At 39.1% G+C, this 23,635-nt stretch overlaps 1 protein-coding gene across 1 annotated transcript in view; it reads left to right on the forward strand.

Annotated features, from left to right (window-relative positions):
* Nucleotides 1-23,635, forward strand: part of UMODL1 (uromodulin like 1) — a 251,656-nt gene that overhangs the window by 149,138 nt on the left and 78,883 nt on the right. Inside the window, exons 17-18 of the mRNA XM_073669337.1 lie at nt 660-819; nt 4,902-4,989. Coding sequence (XP_073525438.1) covers nt 660-819; nt 4,902-4,989 — 248 coding nt within the window. The remainder of the gene's footprint in view (nt 1-659; nt 820-4,901; nt 4,990-23,635) is intronic.

The following is a 23,635-nucleotide window of genomic DNA, read 5'->3' on the forward strand; positions in this document are numbered from 1 at the left end:
CAGGAAAAAATCCGGAGCATTTCTGCATCGTGGGCACATAGCCTTTGATCTTTTCTTTTTCTGCACCTTCTTGACTTCTCCTACATTTCTTTTGACTTCTTCTTCTGATGTCTATGTATGTCTATCTTGATTTCTCATCTTTTCCATCCTTGACTTTTTCCTTAACTTATTCTTTGCTTTGCTTGAATTTCTTCTTTGTTTTCCTTGACTTCTTCCACTACTTCTTTGGCTTCATTGATTTTTACTTCTACTACTTATTTGTTTTCCTTGATTTTATTTTTCTATTTCCACTTTGTTTTTTTGCTTCCACACTTACTCCTCCTATTACTTTATTTTCCATCTTATACTTTTATCCCCTCTTATTTATCTCATTTGTCTTTTTTTTTACATTTTTGTCCTGTTTTTCTTTTTTTACCATGATCGCTTTTATTTTTTTCATCTTTTTTTTTCTGTGTTCTCATTTCTATACTTTCTTTCTCTGTTTCTATTCCTTCTTTTTCTTCTGTGTTTAATTTTATCCTTTTGTCTTTCTCTACTTATAACTTTATAATCTCACGTCACTCGGGAACTTGTTCCCTTACTGCCCCTCACTGGTTCCTGGATTATCACAGAAGGAAAAGATAAATCTCTTCATAATGCCTTCTCTTTCTGTATTGCAGCTGTGCCTTGACAAACACCTTCACCACCATCCACACCAATGGCATCTCCAATAACGCCACCTTCCAAACCAAGATCTTTTCTTTCGTCAATAACCCCATTGTCTATCTGCACTGCCGACTTCACGTGTGCAAGGAGGAGCCTCTCAAAACCTGCAAACCAGTATGTAGATAGTATGCACCATGTCAGGCCTGGACGCTTTGGGCATCACCATTGTTAGGATGTACAGTTAGGTCCATATATATTTGGACAGAGACAACATTTTTATAATTTTGGTTCTAGACATTACCACAATGAATTTTAAACAAAACAATTCAGATGCAGTTGAAGTTCAGACTTTCTGCTTTCATTTGAGGGTATCCACATTAAAATTGGATGAAGGGTTTAGGACCAAAAGTAATTGGACAGATTAAATAATTGTAAATAAAATGTTCATTTCTAGTACTTGGTTGAAAACCCTTTGTTGGCGATGACTGCCTGAAGTCTTGAACTCATGGACATCACCAGACGCTGTGTTTCCTCCTTTTTGATGCTCTGCCAGGCCTTCACTGCGGTGGTTTTAAGTTGCTGTTTGTTTGTGGGCCTTTCTGTCTGAAGTTTAGTCTTTAACAAGTGAAATGCATGCTCAATTGGGTTGAGATCAGGTGACTGACTTGGCCATTCAAGAATATTCCACTTCTTTGCTTTAATAAGCTCCTGGGTTGCTTTGGCTTTATGTTTTGGGTCATTGTCCATCTGTAGTATGAAACGACGACCAATCAGTTTGGCTGCATTTGGCTGGATCTGAGCACACAGTACGGCTCTGAATACATCAGAATTCATTCGGCTGCTTCTGTCCTGTGTCACATCATCAATAAATACTAGTGACCCAGTGCCACTGGCAGCCATGCATGCCCAAGCCATCACACTGCCTCCGCCGTGTTTTACAGATGATGTGGTATGCTTTGGATCATGAGCTGTTCCACGCCTTCGTCATACTTTTCTCTTTCCATCATTCTGGTAGAGGTTGATCTTGGTTTCATCTGTCCAAAGATTGTTCTTCCAGAACTGTGCTGGCTTTTTTAGATGTTTTTTAGCAAAGTCCAGTCTAGCCTTTTTCTTCTTGATGCTTATGAGTGGCTTGCACCGTGCAGTGAACCCTCTGTAGTTACTTTCATGCAGTCTTCTCTTTATGGTAGATTTGGATATTGATACGCCTACCTCCTGGAGAGTGTTGTTCACTTGGTTGGCTGTTGTGAAGGGGTTTCTCTTCACCATGGAGATTATTCTGTGATCATCCACCACTGTTGTCTTCCATGGGCGCCCAGGTCTTTTTGCATTGATGAGTTCACCAGTGCTTTCTTTCTTTCTCAGGATGTACCAAACTGTAGATTTTACCACTCCTAATATTGTAGCAATTTCTCGGATTTTTTTTTCTGTTTTTGCAGCTTAAGGATGGCTTGTTTCACCTGCATGGAGAGCTCCTTTGACCGCATGTTTACTTCACAGCAAAACCTTCCAAATGCAAGCACCACACCTCAAATCAACTCCAGGCCTTTTATCTGCTTAATTGAGAATGACATAACGAAGGGATTGCCCACACCTGTCCATGAAAAAGCCTTGGAGTCAATTGTCCAATTACTTTTGGTCCCTTTAAAAACAGGGTGGCACATGTTAAGGAGCTGAAACTCCTAAACCCTTTATCCAATTTTAATGTGGATACCCTCAAATGAAAGCTGAAAGTCTGAACTTCAACTGCATCTGAATTGTTTTGTTTAAAATTCATTGTGGTAATGTCTAGAACCAAAATTAGAAAAATGTTGTCTCTGTCCAAATATATATGGACCTAACTGTAAAAAATTGGTCACATCTATCTTGATAGACGATAGCATTTTTGATTTCATTCTCACTTGTTTTTTTCTACACCATTATTTTGTACCTTTATAACTGTATCACGCCTACAATCATGGCCAAAAGCGTTAACACCCTTGAAATTGTTCCAGAAAATGAAGTATTTCTCCCAGAAAATTATTGTAATTACACATGTTTTGTTATACACATTTGTATTTCCTTTGTGTGTCTTGGAACAACACAAAAACACAGAGAAAAAAGCCAAATTGGACATAATTTCACACAAAAGCCCTAAAATGGGTCGGACAAAATTGTAGACACTTTTCCAAAATTGTAGGTAAACAACTTTGTTTCAGGCATGTGATGCTCGTTCACACTCATCTGTGGTAAGTAACAGGTGTGGGCAATATGAAAATTACACCTGAAACCAGATAAAAAGGGGAGAAGTTGACTCAATCTTTGCATTGTGTGTCTGTATGTACCACATTAAGCATGGAGAACAGAAAGAGGAGAAGAGAACTGTCTGAGGACTTGAGAATCAGAATTGTTGAAAAATATTACCAATCTCAAGGTTACAAGTCCATCTTCAGAGAACTTGATGTTCCTTTGTCCACGGTGGGCAACATAATCAAGAAGTTTACAACCCATGACACTGCGGCTAATCTCCCTCGACTTGGACCCCATAGAAAATTTGATGAAAGGTTGCAACACAGATACACAAAAAAACTAGACTTCAGTTTGCCAAATGTACGTGAGTAAGCCAAAATCCTTCTGGGAAAGCGTCTTGTGGAAAAATGAGACCAAGATAGAGCTTTTTGGTAAAGCCCATCATTCTACTGTTTACTGAAAACTGCATGATGCCTACAAAGAAAAGAACACAGTACCTACAGTCATATATGGTGGAGGTTCAACTTCAAAAATGTTTTGGGGTTGTTTTGCTGCCTCTGGCGCTGGGTGCCTTGACTGTGGGCAAGTCATTATGAGATCTGAAAATAACCAAAGGATTTTGGGTGGCAATATAGTGCCCGGTGTCAGAAAGCTGGGTTTGCGTCCTAGGTCATGGGTCTTCCGACAGGACAATGACCTCAAATATACTTCATGCAGCCCCCAGAAATGGATGGAAACAAAGTGCTGAAGAGTTCTGAAGTGGCAGCATTGAGTCCGGATCTAAATCCCATTGATCACCTGTGAAGAGATCTTAAGATTACTGTTGGGAGAAGACGCCTCCAAATATGAGAGACCTGGAGCAGTTTGGAAGAAAAGTCATCCAAAATTCAAGCTGAGAGGTGGAAGAAGCTGATGGTTATAGGAAGCGATTGATTGCAATTATTTATTCCACAGGGTGCAACCAAATATTAAGTTGAGGGTGCCAACTATTTTGTCCGGCCTATTTTAGGGGTTTTGTGTGAAATTATGTCCAATTTGCCTTTTTTTCTGTGTGTGTATATGGAACAACACAAAAAAAACAAAGGAAATAAACATGTGTATAAGAAAACATGTATAATTGCAATAATTTTCTGGAAGAAATACTTATTTTTCTGGAACAATTTCAAGGCTGCCAACACTTTCTGCCATGACTGTATAATAAATTTGGTGCAAATTTTACTTTAAATTAGCTATACCCCATTCGAGCCTAAAAAAAAAAAAAAAAAAAAGCTTACGGCACGGGGTCACTTATTTTGGTAAAAAAATCTTATAAATTGGTTTAAAAGGCTTGGCGTAAACAAAATAAGTTTCACCACCAGTAGTTGTGGGTCACTGTCCATCTCAGCCAGAGAAAAAAGCGCCTCCTGCTTCTCTCTTTCAACTCGGACGCAGTGAATTACTTTGAATAAAACTTTTTGAGGCAAGTTTAAGACATAAATTCTTTGCATTGAAGCAAACTTCTTGGCGAGCTCAGTTTTTCAGATACAGACCCTAAAATCCCCAGCTTAGATTTAGAGATAAATAATAATATTCTGGCTACCTGCAGCCACCACTAGGGGGAGCTCAGGATCTTACCGCATACTTCAGTAAGTCTTGTGGTGCCCAAAGTAATGGTGACGTTCCTTATACTCCACAGCAGGTTGTACTTACTGCAAGAAATTTCAGAAAAACAACATGCAGACTGTTTCCATGTGGAAATACAGAATATTTACATTTTTTCCCCAGTATTTTCCTATCTTGGGTGTGTATCTTTATATTTGATGTCGTCAATATATTTTTGACCCAAGTCAATTCCTAGGGGTCCTTTCAATAATCCATTTTCTTTTTGGATATGTAGATATGATGCTATCCGAAGGGCCAGAAAATGGGCTATTACAGCCCCTCTGTTAGTATTAGAGTAAGTCAGTCCCTCCATGTAGCTGGGACACAACTGCTAACATGATAAATATGGATTTGAAGCCAAAACTGGTTCTTTCTTATTTTTATAGGCATGTAGTGGTTTTCGTTTGGCGAATACTGGTGAAAATGTCTTTACTGGAGTCACCCGGATGGGACCCCTGAGAAAGGCAGTCCAATGTAAGCACCGAGATGTCTCTTAGTCTAATGTTTCGATCTGTGATCTTCCTTTTGTCTCTATTCTGTCCCATAAAATTAGTGCTCCATTCTCCTGAAATACTCTGTGCTGCTGGCAGATAACACTCCTTCACTTATACACTGTTATGTCTGTGACCTCCATGTTGCCTTCAGTCCTCTTCCATCACTGTCTCAATTACTCGTCCCTTGGACTTGAATGGACAGGTCACTGGCCCCACAAGATCAGCTCAATCCTCTCCTGAAATACTCTGTGCTTCATCAGAATAAAGTACTGTCATAACATAACCCCAAAAGTAGTGCCCTATAGTGTCTAAATAATGCAGCTAATGAACAGTACCATCCAGAGCACACATAAAGTTCTAATCAATAGTATATCATAAAAAGCCCAGACATATAGTTCTAAATAACGGTATCATAAAGTGGCAACATAATGCCGCCCTATGGTGCTCAACGCCAAAGCAATAAAAAACCCATATAATACAGCCAGTGGTAAACTTCTACAATAATGCAGCCATATAGTGCTAAACAACAGAAGCAAAATCAGCCCTCATTAAGCTGCCGTATAGTCCTACATAACAGTGTCATAAAAAGGCTATATAATATGGCTCTATAGTTTTAATCAAAAGTACCATAAGCAGCCCACATAGTACTGTCAAGTAGGACAAACCAATAGTATCATAAGAGCCGACACAAAACTGCAATGTAGATCTAAACAACTGTTCTATAAGGAGATCACACAATGCAGTTCTATAGTTCTAAACAACAACACCACAAAGTGCGCACATAACACTGCAATACAGCAGTACCACAAACTAGCAGATATTACTGCAATATCATTCTAGAGAACAGTATCTTAACGAGCCCACATAATACTGCCATGTACTTCTAGAGAACAGTATCTTAACGTGCCCACATAATACTGCCATGTACTTCTAGAGAACAGTATCTTAATGAGCCCACATAATACTGCCATGTACTTCTAGAGAACAGTATCTTAATGAGCCCACATAATACTGCCATGTACTTCTAGATAACAGTATGATAACGTGCCCTCATAATACTGCCATGTACTTCTAGATAACAGTATCTTAACGAGCCCACATAATACTGCCATGTACTTCTAGAGAACAGTATCTTAATGAGCCCACATAATACTGCCATGTACTTCTAGAGAACAGTATCTTAATGAGCCCACATAATACTGCCATGTACTTCTAGATAACAGTATGATAACGTGCCCTCATAATACTGCCATGTACTTCTAGATAACAGTATCTTAACGAGCCCACATAATACTGCCGTGTACTTCTAGAGAACAGTATCTTAACGTGCCCACATAATACTGCCATGTACTTCTAGAGAACAGTATCTTAATGAGCCCACATAATACTGCCATGTACTTCTAGAGAACAGTATCTTAATGAGCCCACATAATACTGCCATGTACTTCTAGATAACAGTATGATAACGTGCCCTCATAATACTGCCATGTACTTCTAGATAACAGTATCTTAACGAGCCCACATAATACTGCCGTGTACTTCTAGAGAACAGTATCTTAACGAGCCCACATAATACTGCCATGTACTTCTAGATAACAGTATCATAACGTGCCCTCATAATACTGCCATGTACTTCTAGACAACAGTATCATAACGTGCCCACATAATACTGCTGTGTACTTCTAGATAACAGTATCATAACGTGCCCACATAATACTGCCATGTACTTCTAGACAACAGTATCATAACGTGCCCACATAATACTGCCGTGTACTTCTAGACAACAGTATCATAACGTGCCCACATAATACTGCCGTGTACTTCTAGATAACAGTATCATAACGTGTCCACATAATACTGCCATGTAGTTCTAGATAACAGTATCATAACGTGTCCACATAATACTGCCATGTACTTCTAGATAACAGTATCATAACGTGCCCACATAATGCTGCCATGTACTTCTAGATAACAGTATCATAATGTGCCCACATAATACTGCCATGTACTTCTAGATAACAGCATCATAACGTGCCCACATAATACTGCCATGTACTTCTAGATAACAGTATCATAACGTGTCCACATAATACTGCCATGTACTTCTAGATAACAGTATCATAACGTGTCCACATAATACTGCCATGTACTTCTAGATAACAGTATCATAAGTTATGATACTGTTATCTAGAAGTACATGGCAGTATTATGTGGGCACGTTATGGTACTGTTATCTAGAAGTACACGGCAGTATTATGTGGGCACGTTATGATTCATAACGTGCCCACATAATACTGCCGTGTACTTCTAGATAACAGTATCATAACGTGCCCACATAATACTGCCATGCACTTCTAGACAACAGAATCATAACGTGCCCACATAATACTGCCATGTACTTCTAGATAACAGTATCATAATGTGCCCTCATAATACTGCCATGTACTTCTAGATAACATTATCATAATGTGCCCTCATAATACTGCCATGTACTTCTAGATAACAGTATCATAACGTGCCCACATAATACTGCCATGCACTTCTAGACAACAGAATCATAACGTGCCCACATAATACTGCCATGTACTTCTAGATAACAGTATCATAACGTGCCCACATAATACTGCCATGTACTTCTAGATAACAGTATCATAACGTGCCCACATAATACTGCCATGTACTTCTAGACAACAGTATCATAACGTGCCCACATAATACTGCCGTGTACTTCTAGATAACAGTATCATAACGTGCTCACATAATACTGCCGTGTACTTCTAGACAACAGTATCATAATGTGCCCACATAATACTGCCATGTACTTCTAGATAACAGTATCATAACGTGCCCACATAATACTGCCATGTACTTCTAGATAACAGTATCATAACGTGGCCACATAACACTGCCGTGTACTTCTAGATAACAGTACCATAACGTGTCCACATAATACTGCCATGTACTTCTAGATAACAGCATCATAACGTGCCCACATAATACTGCCATGTACTTCTAGATAACAGTATCATAACGTGCCCTCATAATACTGCCATGTACTTCTAGACAACAATATCATAATGTGCTCACATAATACTGCCATGTACTTCTAGACAACAGTATCATAACGTGCCCACTTAATACTGCCATGTACTTCTAGATAACCGTATCATAACGTGCCCTCATAATACTGCCATGTACTTCTAGACAACAGTATCATAACGTGCTCACATAATACTGCCATGTACTTCTAGACAACAGTATCATAACGTGGCCACATAACACTGCCGTGTACTTCTAGATAACAGTACCATAACGTGTCCACATAATACTGCCATGTACTTCTAGATAACAGCATCATAACGTGCCCACATAATACTGCCATGTAGTTCTAGATAACAGTATCATAACGTGCCCTCATAATACTGCCATGTACTTCTAGACAACAGTATCATAACGTGCTCACATAATACTGCCATGTACTTCTAGACAACAGTATCATAACGTGCCCACTTAATACTGCCATGTACTTCTAGATAAGAGTATCATAACGTGCCCACATAATACTGCCGTGTACTTCTAGACAACAGTATCATAACGTGCCCACATAATAATGCCATGTACTTCTAGACAACAGTATCATAACGTGCCCACATAATACTGCCGTGTACTTCTAGACAACAGTACCATAACGTGCCCACATAATACTGCCATGTACTTCTAGATAACAGCATCATAACGTGCCCACATAATACTGCCATGTACTTCTAGATAACAGTATCATAACGTGCCCACATAATACTGCCATGTACTTCTAGATAACAGTATCATAACGTGCCCACATAATACTGCCGTGTACTTCTAGAAAACAGTATCATAATGTGCCCACATAATAATGCCATGTACTTCTAGACAACAGTATCATAACGTGCCCACATAATACTGCCGTGTACTTCTAGACAACAGTACCATAACGTGCCCACATAATACTGCCATGTACTTCTAGATAACAGCATCATAACGTGCCCACATAATACTGCCATGTACTTCTAGATAACAGTATCATAACGTGCCCACATAATACTGCCATGTACTTCTAGATAACAGCATCATAACGTGCCCACATAATACTGCCATGTACTTCTAGATAACAGTATCATAACGTGCCCTCATAATACTGCCATGTACTTCTAGAAAACAGTATCATAATATGCCCACATAATACTGCCATGTACTTCTAGATAACAGTATCATAACGTGCCCTCATAATACTGCCATGTACTTCTAGAAAACAGTATCATAATGTGCCCACATAATACTGCCATGTACTTCTAGATAACAGCATCATAACGTGCACACATAATACTGCCATGTACTTCTAGATAACAGTATCATAACGTGCTCACATAATAATGCCGTGTACTTCTAGACAACAGTACCATAACGTGCCCACATAATACTGCCATGTACTTCTAGATAACAGCATCATAACGTGCCCACATAATACTGCCATGTACTTCTAGATAACAGTATCATAACGTGCCCACATAATACTGCCATGTACTTCTAGATAACAGTATCATAACATGCCCACATAATACTGCCATGTACTTCTAGATAACAGTATCATAACGTGCCCTCATAATACTGCCATGTACTTCTAGAAAACAGTATCATAATGTGCCCACATAATACTGCCATGTACTTCTAGATAACAGCATCATAACGTGCACACATAATACTGCCATGTACTTCTAGATAACAGTATCATAACGTGCTCACATAATAATGCCGTGTACTTCTAGATAACAGTATCATAACGTGCCCACATAATACTGCCATGTTCTTCTAGATAACAGTATCATAATGTGCCCTCATAATACTGCTATGTACTTCTAGATAACAGTATCATAACGTGCCCACATAATACTGCTATGTACTTCTAGATAACAGTATCATAACGTGCCCACATAATACTGCCATGTACTTCTAGATAACAGTATCATAACGTGCCCTCATAATACTGCTATGTACTTCTAGACAACAGTATCATAACGTGCCCACATAATACTGCCATGTACTTCTAGATAACAGTATCATAACGTGCCCACATAATACTGCCGTGTACTTCTAGATAACAGTATCATAATGTGCCCACATAATACTGCCATGTACTTCTAGATAACAGTATCATAACGTGCTCACATAATACTGCCGTGTACTTCTAGATAACAGTAATATAACGTGCTCACATAATAATGCCGTGTACTTCTAGATAACAGTATCATAACGTGCCCACATAATACTGCCATGTACTTCTAGAAAACAGTATCATAATGTGCCCTCATAATACTGCCATGTACTTCTAGACAACAGTATCATAACGTGCCCACATAATACTGCCGTGTACTTCTAGACAACAGTATCATAACGTGCCCACATATTACTGCCGTGTACTTCTAGACAACAGTATCATAACGTGCCCACATAATACTGCCATGTACTTCTAGATAACAGTATCATAACGTGCCCACATAATGCTGCCATGTATTTCTAGTTAACAGTATCATAAGGTGCCTCATAATACTGACATGTACTTCTAGATAACAGCATCATAACGTGCCCACATAATACTGCCATGTACTTCTAGATAACAGTATGATAACGTGCCCACATAATACTGCCGTGTACTTCTAGATAACAGTATGATAACGTGTCCACATAATGCTGCCATGTACTTCTAGATAACAGTATCATAACGTGTCCACATAATACTGCCATGTACTTCTAGATAACAGTACCATAACGTGCCCACATAATACTGCCATCAACTTCTAGATAACAGTATCATAACGTGCCCACATAATACTGCCATGTACTTCTAGATAACAGTATCATAACGTGCCCACATAATGCTGCCATGTACTTCTAGATAACAGTATCATAATGTGCCCACATAATACTGCCATGTACTTCTACATAACAGTATCATAACGTGCCCACATAATGCTGCCGTGTACTTCTAGATAACAGTATGATAACGTGTCCACATAATGCTGCCATGTACTTCTAGATAACAGTATGATAACGTGTCCACATAATACTGCCATGTACTTCTAGATAACAGTATCATAACGTGCCCACATAATACTGCCATGTACTTCTAGATAACAGTATCATAATGTGCCCACATAATACTACCGTGTACTTCTAGATAACAGTATGATAACGTGTCCACATAATACTGCCATGTACTTCTAGACAACAGTATCATAACGTGCCCACATAATACTGCCATGTACTTCTAGATAACAGTATCATAACGTGTCCACATAATACTGCCATGTACTTCTAGATAACAGTATCATAACGTGCCCACATAATACTGCCATGTACTTCTAGATAACAGTATCATAATGTGCCCACATAATACTGCCATGTACTTCTAGATAACAGTATGATAACGTGCCCACATAATACTGCCGTGTACTTCTAGATAACAGTATGATAACGTGTCCACATAATGCTGCCATGTACTTCTAGATAACAGTATCATAACGTGTCCACATAATACTGCCATGTACTTCTAGATAACAGTACCATAACGTGCCCACATAATACTGCCGTCAACTTCTAGATAACAGTATCATAACGTGCCCACATAATACTGCCATGTACTTCTAGATAACAGTATCATAACGTGCCCACATAATGCTGCCATGTACTTCTAGATAACAGTATCATAATGTGCCCACATAATACTGCCATGTACTTCTACATAACAGTATCATAACGTGCCCACATAATGCTGCCGTGTACTTCTAGATAACAGTATGATAACGTGTCCACATAATGCTGCCATGTACTTCTAGATAACAGTATGATAACGTGTCCACATAATACTGCCATGTACTTCTAGATAACAGTATCATAACGTGCCCACATAATACTGCCATGTACTTCTAGATAACAGTATCATAACGTGTCCACATAATACTGCCATGTACTTCTAGATAACAGTATCATAACGTGCCCACATAATACTGCCATGTACTTCTAGATAACAGTATCATAACGTGTCCACATAATACTGCCATGTACTTCTAGATAACAGTATCATAACGTGCCCACATAATACTGCCATGTACTTCTAGATAACAGTATCATAACGTGCCCACATAATACTGCCATGTACTTCTAGACAACAGTATGATAACGTGCCCACATAATACTGCCGTGTACTTCTAGATAACAGTATCATAACGTGCCCACATAATACTGCCATGTACTTGTAGATAACAGTATCATAATGTGCCCACATAATCCTGCCATGTACTTCTAGATAACAGTATCATAATGTGCCCTCATAATACTGCCATGTACTTCTAGATAACAGTATCATAATGTGCCCTCATAATACTGCCATGTACTTCTAGATAACATTATCATAATGTGCCCTCATAATACTGCCATGTACTTCTAGATAACAGTATCATAACGTGCCCACATAATACTGCCATGTACTTCTAGATAACAGTATCATAATGTGCCCTCATAATACTGCCATGTACTTCTAGATAACATTATCATAATGTGCCCTCATAATACTGCCATGTACTTCTAGATAACAGTATCATAACGTGCCCACATAATACTGCCATGTACTTCTAGATAACAGTATCATAACGTGCCCACATAATACTGCCATCTACTTCTAGATAACAGTATCATAACGTGTCCACATAATACTGCCATGTATTTCTAGATAACCTTATCATAATGTGCCCTCATAATACTGCCATGTACTTCTAGATAACAGTATCATAACGTGCCCACATAATACTGCCATGTACTTCTAGATAACAGTATCATAACGTGCCCACATAATACTGCCATCTACTTCTAGATAACAGTATCATAACGTGTCCACATAATACTGCCATGTACTTCTAGACAACAGTATCATAACGTGGTCACATAGTACTGCCGTGTACTTCTAGACAACAGTATCATAATTTGCCCACATAATACTGCCATGTACTTCTAGATAACAGTATCATAACGTGCCCACATAATACTGCCATGTACTTCTAGATAACAGTATCATAACGTGGCCACATAACACTGCCGTGTACTTCTAGAAAACTGTACCATAACGTGTCCACATAATACTGCCATGTACTTCTAGATAACAGCATCATAACGTGCCCACATAATACTGCCATGTACTTCTAGATAACAGTATCATAATGTGCCCTCATAATACTGCCATGTACTTCTAGATAACAGTATCATAACGTGCCCACATAATACTGCCATGTACTTCTAGACAACAGTATCATAACGTGCTCACATAATACTGCCATGTGCTTCTAGACAACAGTATCATAACGTGCCCACTTAATACTGCCATGTACTTCTAGATAACCGTATCATAACGTGCCCACATAATAGTGCCATGTACTTCTAGATAACAGTATCATAACGTGCCCTCATAATACTGCCATGTACTTCTAGACAACAGTATCATAACGTGCTCACATAATACTGCCATGTACTTCTAGACAACAGTATCATAACGTGCCCACATAATACTGCCATGTACTTCTAGATAACAGTATCATAACGTGGCCACATAACACTGCCGTGTACTTCTAGATAACAGTACCATAACGTGTCCACATAATACTGCCATGTACTTCTAGATAACAGTATCATAACGTGCCCACATAATACTGCCATGTACTTCTAGATAACAGTATCATAACGTGTCCACATAATACTGCCATGTACTTCTAGATAACAGTATCATAACGTGTCCACATAATACTGCCATGTACTTCTAGATAACAGTATCATAATGTGCCCTCATAATACTGCCATGTACTTCTAGATAACAGTATCATAATGTGCCCTCATAATACTGCCATGTACTTCTAGATAACATTATCATAATGTGCCCTCATAATACTGCCATGTACTTCTAGATAACAGTATCATAACGTGCCCACATAATACTGCCATGTACTTCTAGATAACAGTATCATAACGTGCCCACATAATACTGCCATGTACTTCTAGACAACAGTATCATAACGTGCCCACATAATACTGCCGTGTACTTCTAGATAACAGTATCATAACGTGGTCACATAGTACTGCCGTGTACTTCTAGACAACAGTATCATAACGTGCCCACATAATACTGCCGTGTACTTCTAGACAACAGTATCATAACGTGCCCACATAATACTGCCATGTACTTCTAGATAACAGTATCATAATGTGCCCTCATAATACTGCCATGTACTTCTAGACAACAGTATCATAACGTGCTCACATAATACTGCCATGTACTTCTAGACAACAGTATCATAACGTGCCCACTTAATACTGCCATGTACTTCTAGATAACCGTATCATAACGTGCCCACATAATAGTGCCATGTACTTCTAGATAACAGTATCATAACGTGCCCTCATAATACTGCCATGTACTTCTAGACAACAGTATCATAACGTGCTCACATAATACTGCCATGTACTTCTAGACAACAGTATCATAACGTGCCCACATAATACTGCCATGTACTTCTAGATAACAGTATCATAACGTGGCCACATAACACTGCCGTGTACTTCTAGATAACAGTACCATAACGTGTCCACATAATACTGCCATGTACTTCTAGATAACAGCATCATAACGTGCCCACATAATACTGCCATGTACTTCTAGATAACAGTATCATAACGTGCCCTCATAATACTGCCATGTACTTCTAGACAACAATATCATAACGTGCTCACATAATACTGTCATGTACTTCTAGACAACAGTATCATAACGTGCCCACTTAATGCTGCCATGTACTTCTAGATAACAGTATCATAACGTGCACACATAATACTGCCGTGTACTTCTAGACAACAGTATCATAACGTGCCCACATAATAATGCCATGTACTTCTAGACAACAGTATCATAACGTGCTCACATAATACTGCCATGTACTTCTAGACAACAGTACCATAACGTGCACACATAATACTGCCGTGTACTTCTAGATAACAGTACCATAACGTGTCCACATAATACTGCCATGTACTTCTAGACAACAGTATCATAACGTGCTCACATAATACTGCCATGTACTTCTAGACAACAGTATCATAACGTGCCCACTTAATACTGCCATGTACTTCTAGATAACCGTATCATAACGTGCCCACATAATAGTGCCATGTACTTCTAGATAACAGTATCATAACGTGCCCTCATAATACTGCCATGTACTTCTAGACAACAGTATCATAACGTGCTCACATAATACTGCCATGTACTTCTAGATAACAGTATCATAACGTGCCCACATAATACTGCCATGTACTTCTAGATAACAGTATCATAACGTGGCCACATAACACTGCCGTGTACTTCTAGATAACAGTACCATAACGTGTCCACATAATACTGCCATGTACTTCTAGATAACAGCATCATAACGTGCCCACATAATACTGCCATGTACTTCTAGATAACAGTATCATAACGTGCCCTCATAATACTGCCATGTACTTCTAGACAACAGTATCATAACGTGCTCACATAATACTGTCATGTACTTCTAGACAACAGTATCATAACGTGCCCACTTAATGCTGCCATGTACTTCTAGATAACAGTATCATAACGTGCCCACATAATACTGCCGTGTACTTCTAGACAACAGTATCATAACGTGCCCACATAATAATGCCATGTACTTCTAGACAACAGTATCATAACGTGCCCACATAATACTGCCGTGTACTTCTAGACAACAGTATCATAACGGGCCCACATAATACTGCCATGTACTTCTAGACAACAGTATCCTAACGTGCCCACATAATACTGCCATGTACTTCTAGATAACAGCATCATATTGTGTCCACATAATACTGCCATGTACTTCTAGATAACAGTATCATAACGTGCCCACATAATAATGCCATGTACTTCTAGATAACAGTATCATAACGTGCCCACATAATACTGCCGTGTACTTCTAGATAACAGTACCATAACGTGCCCACATAATACTGCCATGTACTTCTAGATAACAGCATCAAAACGTGCCCACATAATACTGCCATGTACTTCTAGATAACAGTATCATAACGTGCCCACATAATAATGCCATGTACTTCTAGATAACAGTACCATAACGTACCCACATAATACTGCCATGTACTTCTAGATAACAGTATCATAACGTGTCCACATAATACTGCCATGTACTTCTAGATAACAGCATCATAACGTGCCCACATAATACTGCCATGTACTTCTAGATAACAGTACCATAACGTGCCCACATAATACTGCCATGTACTTCTAGATAACAGTATCATAACGTGTCCACATAATACTGCCATGTACTTCTAGATAACAGCATCATAACGTGCCCACATAATACTGCCGTGTACTTCTAGATAACAGTATCATAACGTGTCCACATAATACTGCCATGTACTTCTAGATAACAGTATCATAACGTGTCCACATAATACTGCCATGTACTTCTAGATAACAGCATCATAACGTGCCCACATAATACTGCCATGTACTTCTAGATAACAGTACCATAACGTGCCCACATAATACTGCCATGTACTTCTAGATAACAGTATCATAACGTGTCCACATAATACTGCCATGTACTTCTAGATAACAGCATCATAACGTGCCCACATAATACTGCCGTGTACTTCTAGATAACAGTACCATAACGTGCCCACATAATACTGCCATGTACTTCTAGATAACAGCATCATAACGTGCCCACATAATACTGCCATGTACTTCTAGATAACAGTATCATAATGTGCCCTCATAATACTGCCATGTACTTCTAGACAACAGTATCATAACGTGCTCACATAATACTGCCATGTACTTCTAGACAACAGTATCATAACGTGCCCACTTAATACTGCCATGTACTTCTAGATAACCGTATCATAACGTGCCCACATAATAGTGCCATGTACTTCTAGATAACAGTATCATAACGTGCCCTCATAATACTGCCATGTACTTCTAGACAACAGTATCATAACGTGCTCACATAATACTGCCATGTACTTCTAGACAACAGTATCATAACGTGGCCACATAACACTGCCGTGTACTTCTAGATAACAGTACCATAACGTGTCCACATAATACTGCCATGTACTTCTAGATAACAGCATCATAACGTGCCCACATAATACTGCCATGTACTTCTAGATAACAGTATCATAACGTGCCCTCATAATACTGCCATGTACTTCTAGACAACAGTATCATAACGTGCTCACATAATACTGCCATGTACTTCTAGACAACAGTATCATAACGTGCCCACTTAATGCTGCCATGTACTTCTAGATAACAGTATCATAACGTGCCCACATAATACTGCCGTGTACTTCTAGACAACAGTATCATAACGTGCCCACATAATAATGCCGTGTACTTCTAGACAACAGTCTCATAACGTGCCCACATAATACTGCCGTGTACTTCTAGACAACAGTATCATAACGGGCCCACATAATACTGCCATGTACTTCTAGACAACAGTATCATAACGGGCCCACATAATACTGCCATGTACTTCTAGACAACAGTATCATAACGTGCCCACATAATACTGCCATGTACTTCTAGATAACAGCATCATAACGTGTCCACATAATACTGCCATGTACTTCTAGATAACAGTATCATAACGTGCCCACATAATAATGCCATGTACTTCTAGATAACAGTATCATAACGTGCCCACATAATACTGCCGTGTACTTCTAGATAACAGTATCATAACGTGCCCACATAATACTGCCGTGTACTTCTAGATAACAGTATCATAACGTGCCCACATAATACTGCCATGTACTTCTAGATAACAGCATCATAACGTGCCCACATAATACTGCCATGTACTTCTAGATAACAGTATCATAACGTGCCCACATAATAATGCCATGTACTTCTAGATAACAGTACCATAACGTGCCCACATAATACTGCCATGTACTTCTAGATAACAGTATCATAACGTGTCCACATAATACTGCCATGTACTTCTAGATAACAGCATCATAACGTGCCCACATAATACTGCCATGTACTTCTAGATAACAGTACCATAACGTGCCCACATAATACTGCCATGTACTTCTAGATAACAGTATCATAACGTGTCCACATAATACTGCCATGTACTTCTAGATAACAGCATCATAACGTGCCCACATAATACTGCCGTGTACTTCTAGATAACAGTACCATAACGTGCCCACATAATACTGCCATGTACTTCTAGATAACAGCATCATAACGTGCCCACATAATACTGCCATGTACTTCTAGATAACAGTATCATAACGTGCCCACATAATAATGCCATGTACTTCTAGATAACAGTACCATAACGTGCCCACATAATACTGCCATGTATTTCTAGATAACAGTATCATAACGTGTCCACATAATACTGCCATGTACTTCTAGATAACAGCATCATAACGTGCCCACATAATACTGCCATGTACTTCTAGATAACAGTATCATAACGTGCCCACATAATACTGCCGTGTACTTCTAGATAACAGTATCATAACGTGCCCACATAATACTGCCATGTACTTCTAGACAACAGTATCAGAATGTGCCCACATAATACTGCCATGTACTTCTAGATAACAGTATCATAATGTGCCCACATAATACTGCCATGTACTTCTAGATAACAGTATCATAACGTGCCCACATAATACTGCCATGTACTTCTAGATAACAGTATCAGAATGTGCCCACATAATACTGCCATGTACAGTACAGACCAAAAGTTTGGACACACCTTCTCATTTAAAGATTTTTCTGTATTTTCTTGACTATGAAAATTGTACATTCACACTGAAGGCATCAAAACTATGAATTAACACATGTGGAATTATATACTTAACAAAAAAGTGTGAAACAACTGAAAATGTCTTATATTCTAGGTTCTTCAAAGTAGCCACCTTTTGCTTTGATGACTGCTTTGCACACTCTTGGCATTCTCTTGATGAGCTTCAAGAGGTAGTCACCGGAAATGGTCTTCACTTCACAGGTGTGCCCTGTCAGGTTTAATAAGTGGGATTTCTTGCCTTATAAATGGCGTTGGCACCATCAGTTGTGTTGTCCAGAAGTCAGGTGGATACACAGCTGATAGTCCTACTGAATTGACTGTTAGAATTTGTATTATGGCAAGAAAAAAGCATCTAAGTAAAGAAAAACGAGTGACCATCATTACTTTAAGAAATGAAGGTCAGTCAGTCCGAAAAATTGGGATAACTTTGAAAGTGTCCCCAAGTGCAGTTGCAAAAACCATCAAGCGCTACAAAGAAACTGGCTCACATGAGGACTGCCCCAGGAAAGGAAGACCAAGAGTCACCTCTGCTTCTGAGGATAAGTTTATCCGAGTCACCAGCCTCAGAAATCGCAGGTTAACAGCAGCTCAGATTAGAGACCAGGTCAATGCCACACAGAGTTGTAGCAGCAGACACATCTCTACAACAACTGTTAAGAGGAGACTTTGTGCAGCAGGCCTTCATGGTAAAATAGCTGCTAGGAAACCAATGCTAAGGACAGGCAACAAGCAGAAGAGACTTGTTTGGGCTAAAGAATACAAGGAATGGACATTAGACCAGTGGAAATCTGTGCTTTGGTCTGATGAATCCAAATTTGAGATCTTTCGTTCCAACCACCGTGTCTTTGTGCGACGCAGAAAAGGTGAACGGATGGACTCTACATGCCTGGTTCCCACCGTGAAGCATGGAGGAGGAGGTGTGATGGTGTGGGGGTGCTTTGCTGGTGACACTGTTGGGGATTTATTCAAAGTTGAAGGCATACTGAACCAGCATGGCTACCACAGCATCTTGCAGCGGCATGCTATTCCATCCGGTTTGCGTTTTGTTGGACCATCATTTATTTTTCAACAGGACAATGACCCCAAACTGACCTCCAGGCTGTGTAAGGGCTATTTGACCAAGAAGGAGAGTGATGGGGTGCTACGCCAGATGACCTGGCCTCCACAGTCACCAGACCTGAACCCAATCGAGATGGTTTGGGGTGAGCTGGACCGCAGAGTGAAGGCAAAAGGGCCAACAAGTGCTAAGCATCTCTGGGAACTCCTTCAAGATTGTTGGAAGACCATTTCCGGTGACTACCTCTTGAAGCTCATCAAGAGAATGCCAAGAGTGTGCAAAGCAGTCATCAAAGCAAAAGGTGGCTACTTTGAAGAACCTAGAATATAAGACATATTTTCAGTTGTTTCACACTTTTTTGTTAAGTATATAATTCCACATGTGGTAATTCATAGTATTGATGCCTTCAGTGTGAATGTACAATTTTCACAGTCATGAAAATACAGAAAAATCTTTAAATGAGAAAGTGTGTCCAAACTTTTGGTCTGTACTGTACTTCTAGATAACAGTATCATAATGTGCCCTCATAATACTGCCATGTAATTCTAGATAACAGTATCATAACGTGCCCACATAATACTGCCATGAACTTCTAGATAACAGTATCATAATGTGCCCTCATAATACTGCCATGTACTTCTAGACAAAAGTATCATAGCGTGCCCACATAATACTGCCATGTACTTCTAGATAACAGTATCATAACGTGTCCACATAATACTGCCATGTACTTCTAGATAACAGTATCATAACGTGCCCACATAATACTGCCATGTACTTCTAGATAACGGTATCATAACGTGCCCACATAATACTGCCATGTACTACTAGATAACAGTATCATAACGTGCCCACATAATACTGCCATGTACTTCTAGACAACAGTATCATAACGTGCCCACATAATACTGCCGTGTACTTCTAGATAACAGTATCATAACGTGCCCACATAATACTGCCATGTACTTCTAAACAACAGTATCATAACGTGCCCACATAATACTGCCATGTACTTCTAGATAACAGTATCATAATGTACCCACATAATACTGCCATGTACTTCTAGATAACAGTATCATAATGTACCCACATAATACTGCCATGTACTTCTAGATAACAGTATCATAACGTGCCCACATAATACTGCCGTGTACTTCTAGATAACGGTATCATAACGTGCCCACATAATACTGCCATGTACTTCTAGACAACAGTATCATAACGTGCTCACATAATACTGCCGTGTACTTCTAGACAACAGTATCATAACGTGCCCACATAATACTGCCATGTATTTCTAGATAACAGTATCATAACGTGCCCACATAATACTGCCATGTACTTCTAGATAACAGTATCATAACGTGCCCACATAATACTGCCGTGTACTTCTAGACAACAGTATCATAACGTGCCCACATAATACTGCCATGTACTTCTAGATAACAGTATCATAATGTGCCCACATAATACTGCCATGTACTTCTAGATAACAGTATTATAATGTGCCCTCATAATACTGCCATGTACTTCTAGACAACAGTATCATAACGTGCCCACATAATATTGCCTTGTACTTCTAGATAACAGTATCATAACGTGCCCACATAATACTGCCATGTACTTCTAGATAACAGTATCATAACGTGCCCACATAATACTGCCATGTACTTCTAGATAACAGTATCATAACGTGCCCACATAATACTGCCATTTACTTCTAGATAACAGTATCATAACGTGCCCATATAATACTGCTGTGTACTTCTAGATAACAGTATCATAATGTGCCCACATAATACTGCCATGTACTTCTAGATAACAGTATCATAACGTGCCCACATAATACTGCCATGTACTTCTAGATAACAGTATCATAACGTGCCCACATAATACTGCCATTTACTTCTAGATAACAGTATCATAACGTGCCCATATAATACTGCTGTGTACTTCTAGATAACAGTATCATAACGTGCCCACATAATACTGCCATGTACTTCTAGATAACGGTATCATAACGTGCCCACATAATACTGCCATGTACTACTAGATAACAGTATCATAACGTGCCCACATAATACTGCCATGTACTTCTAGACAACAGTATCATAACGTGCCCACATAATACTGCCGTGTACTTCTAGACAACAGCATCATAACGTGCCCACATAATACTGCCATGTACTTCTAGATAACAGTATCATAACGTGCCCACATAATACTGCCATGTACTTCTAAACAACAGTATCATAATGTGTTCACATAAAACTGCCGTGTACATCTAGACAACAGTATCATAACGTGCCCACATAATACTGCCATGTACTTCTAGATAACAGTATCATAATGTACCCACATAATACTGCCGTGTACTTCTAGATAACAGTATCATAACGTGCCCACATAATACTGCCGTGTACTTCTAGATAACAGTACCATAACGTGCCCACATAATACTGCCATGTACTTCTAGATAACAGCATCATAACGTGCCCACATAATACTGCCATGTACTTCTAGATAACAGCATCATAACGTGCCCACATAATACTGCCATGTACTTCTAGATAACAGTATCATAACGTGCCCACATAATACTGCCATGTACTTCTAGATAACAGTATCATAACGGGCCCACATAATACTGCTGTGTACTTCTAGATAACAGTATCATAACGTGCCCACATAATACTGCCATGTACTTCTAGATAACAGTATCATAGCGTGCCCACATAATACTGCTGTGTACTTCTAGATAACAGTATCATAATGTGCCTACATAATACTGCCATGTACTTCTAGATAACAGTATCATAACATGGCCACATAATACTGCCATGTACTTCTAGATAACAGTATCATAATGTACCCACATAATACTGCCATGTACTTCTAGATAACAGTATCATAATGTACCCACATAATACTGCCATGTACTTCTAGATAACAGTATCATAGCGTGCCCACATAATACTGCCATGTACTTCTAGATAACAGTATCATAACGTGCCCACATAATACTGCCATGTACTTCTAGATAACAGTATCATAACGGGCCCACATAATACTGGTGTGTACTTCTAGATAACAGTATCATAACGTGCCCACATAATACTGCCATGTACTTCTAGATAACAGTATCATAGCGTGCCCACATAATACTGCTGTGTACTTCTAGATAACAGTATCATAATGTGCCTACATAATACTGCATGTACTTCTAGATAACAGTATCATAACATGGCCACATAATACTGCCATGTACTTCTAGATAACAGTATCATAATGTACCCACATAATACTGCCATGTACTTCTAGATAACAGTATCATAATGTACCCACATAATACTGCCATGTACTTCTAGATAACAGTATCATAATGTACCCACATAATACTGCCGTGTACTTCTAGATAACAGTATCATAACGTGCCCACATAATACTGCCGTGTACTTCTAGATAACAGTACCATAACGTGCCCACATAATACTGCCATGTACTTCTAGATAACAGCATCATAACGTGCCCACATAATACTGCCATGTACTTCTAGATAACAGCATCATAACGTGCCCACATAATACTGCCATGTACTTCTAGATAACAGTATCATAACGTGCCCA

This window comes from Phyllobates terribilis, unplaced genomic scaffold, assembly GCF_046119375.1.
Source record: "Phyllobates terribilis strain yellow unplaced genomic scaffold, ASM4611937v1 Scaffold_2__4_contigs__length_985480577, whole genome shotgun sequence".
Classification (NCBI taxonomy): Eukaryota; Metazoa; Chordata; class Amphibia; order Anura; family Dendrobatidae; genus Phyllobates; species Phyllobates terribilis.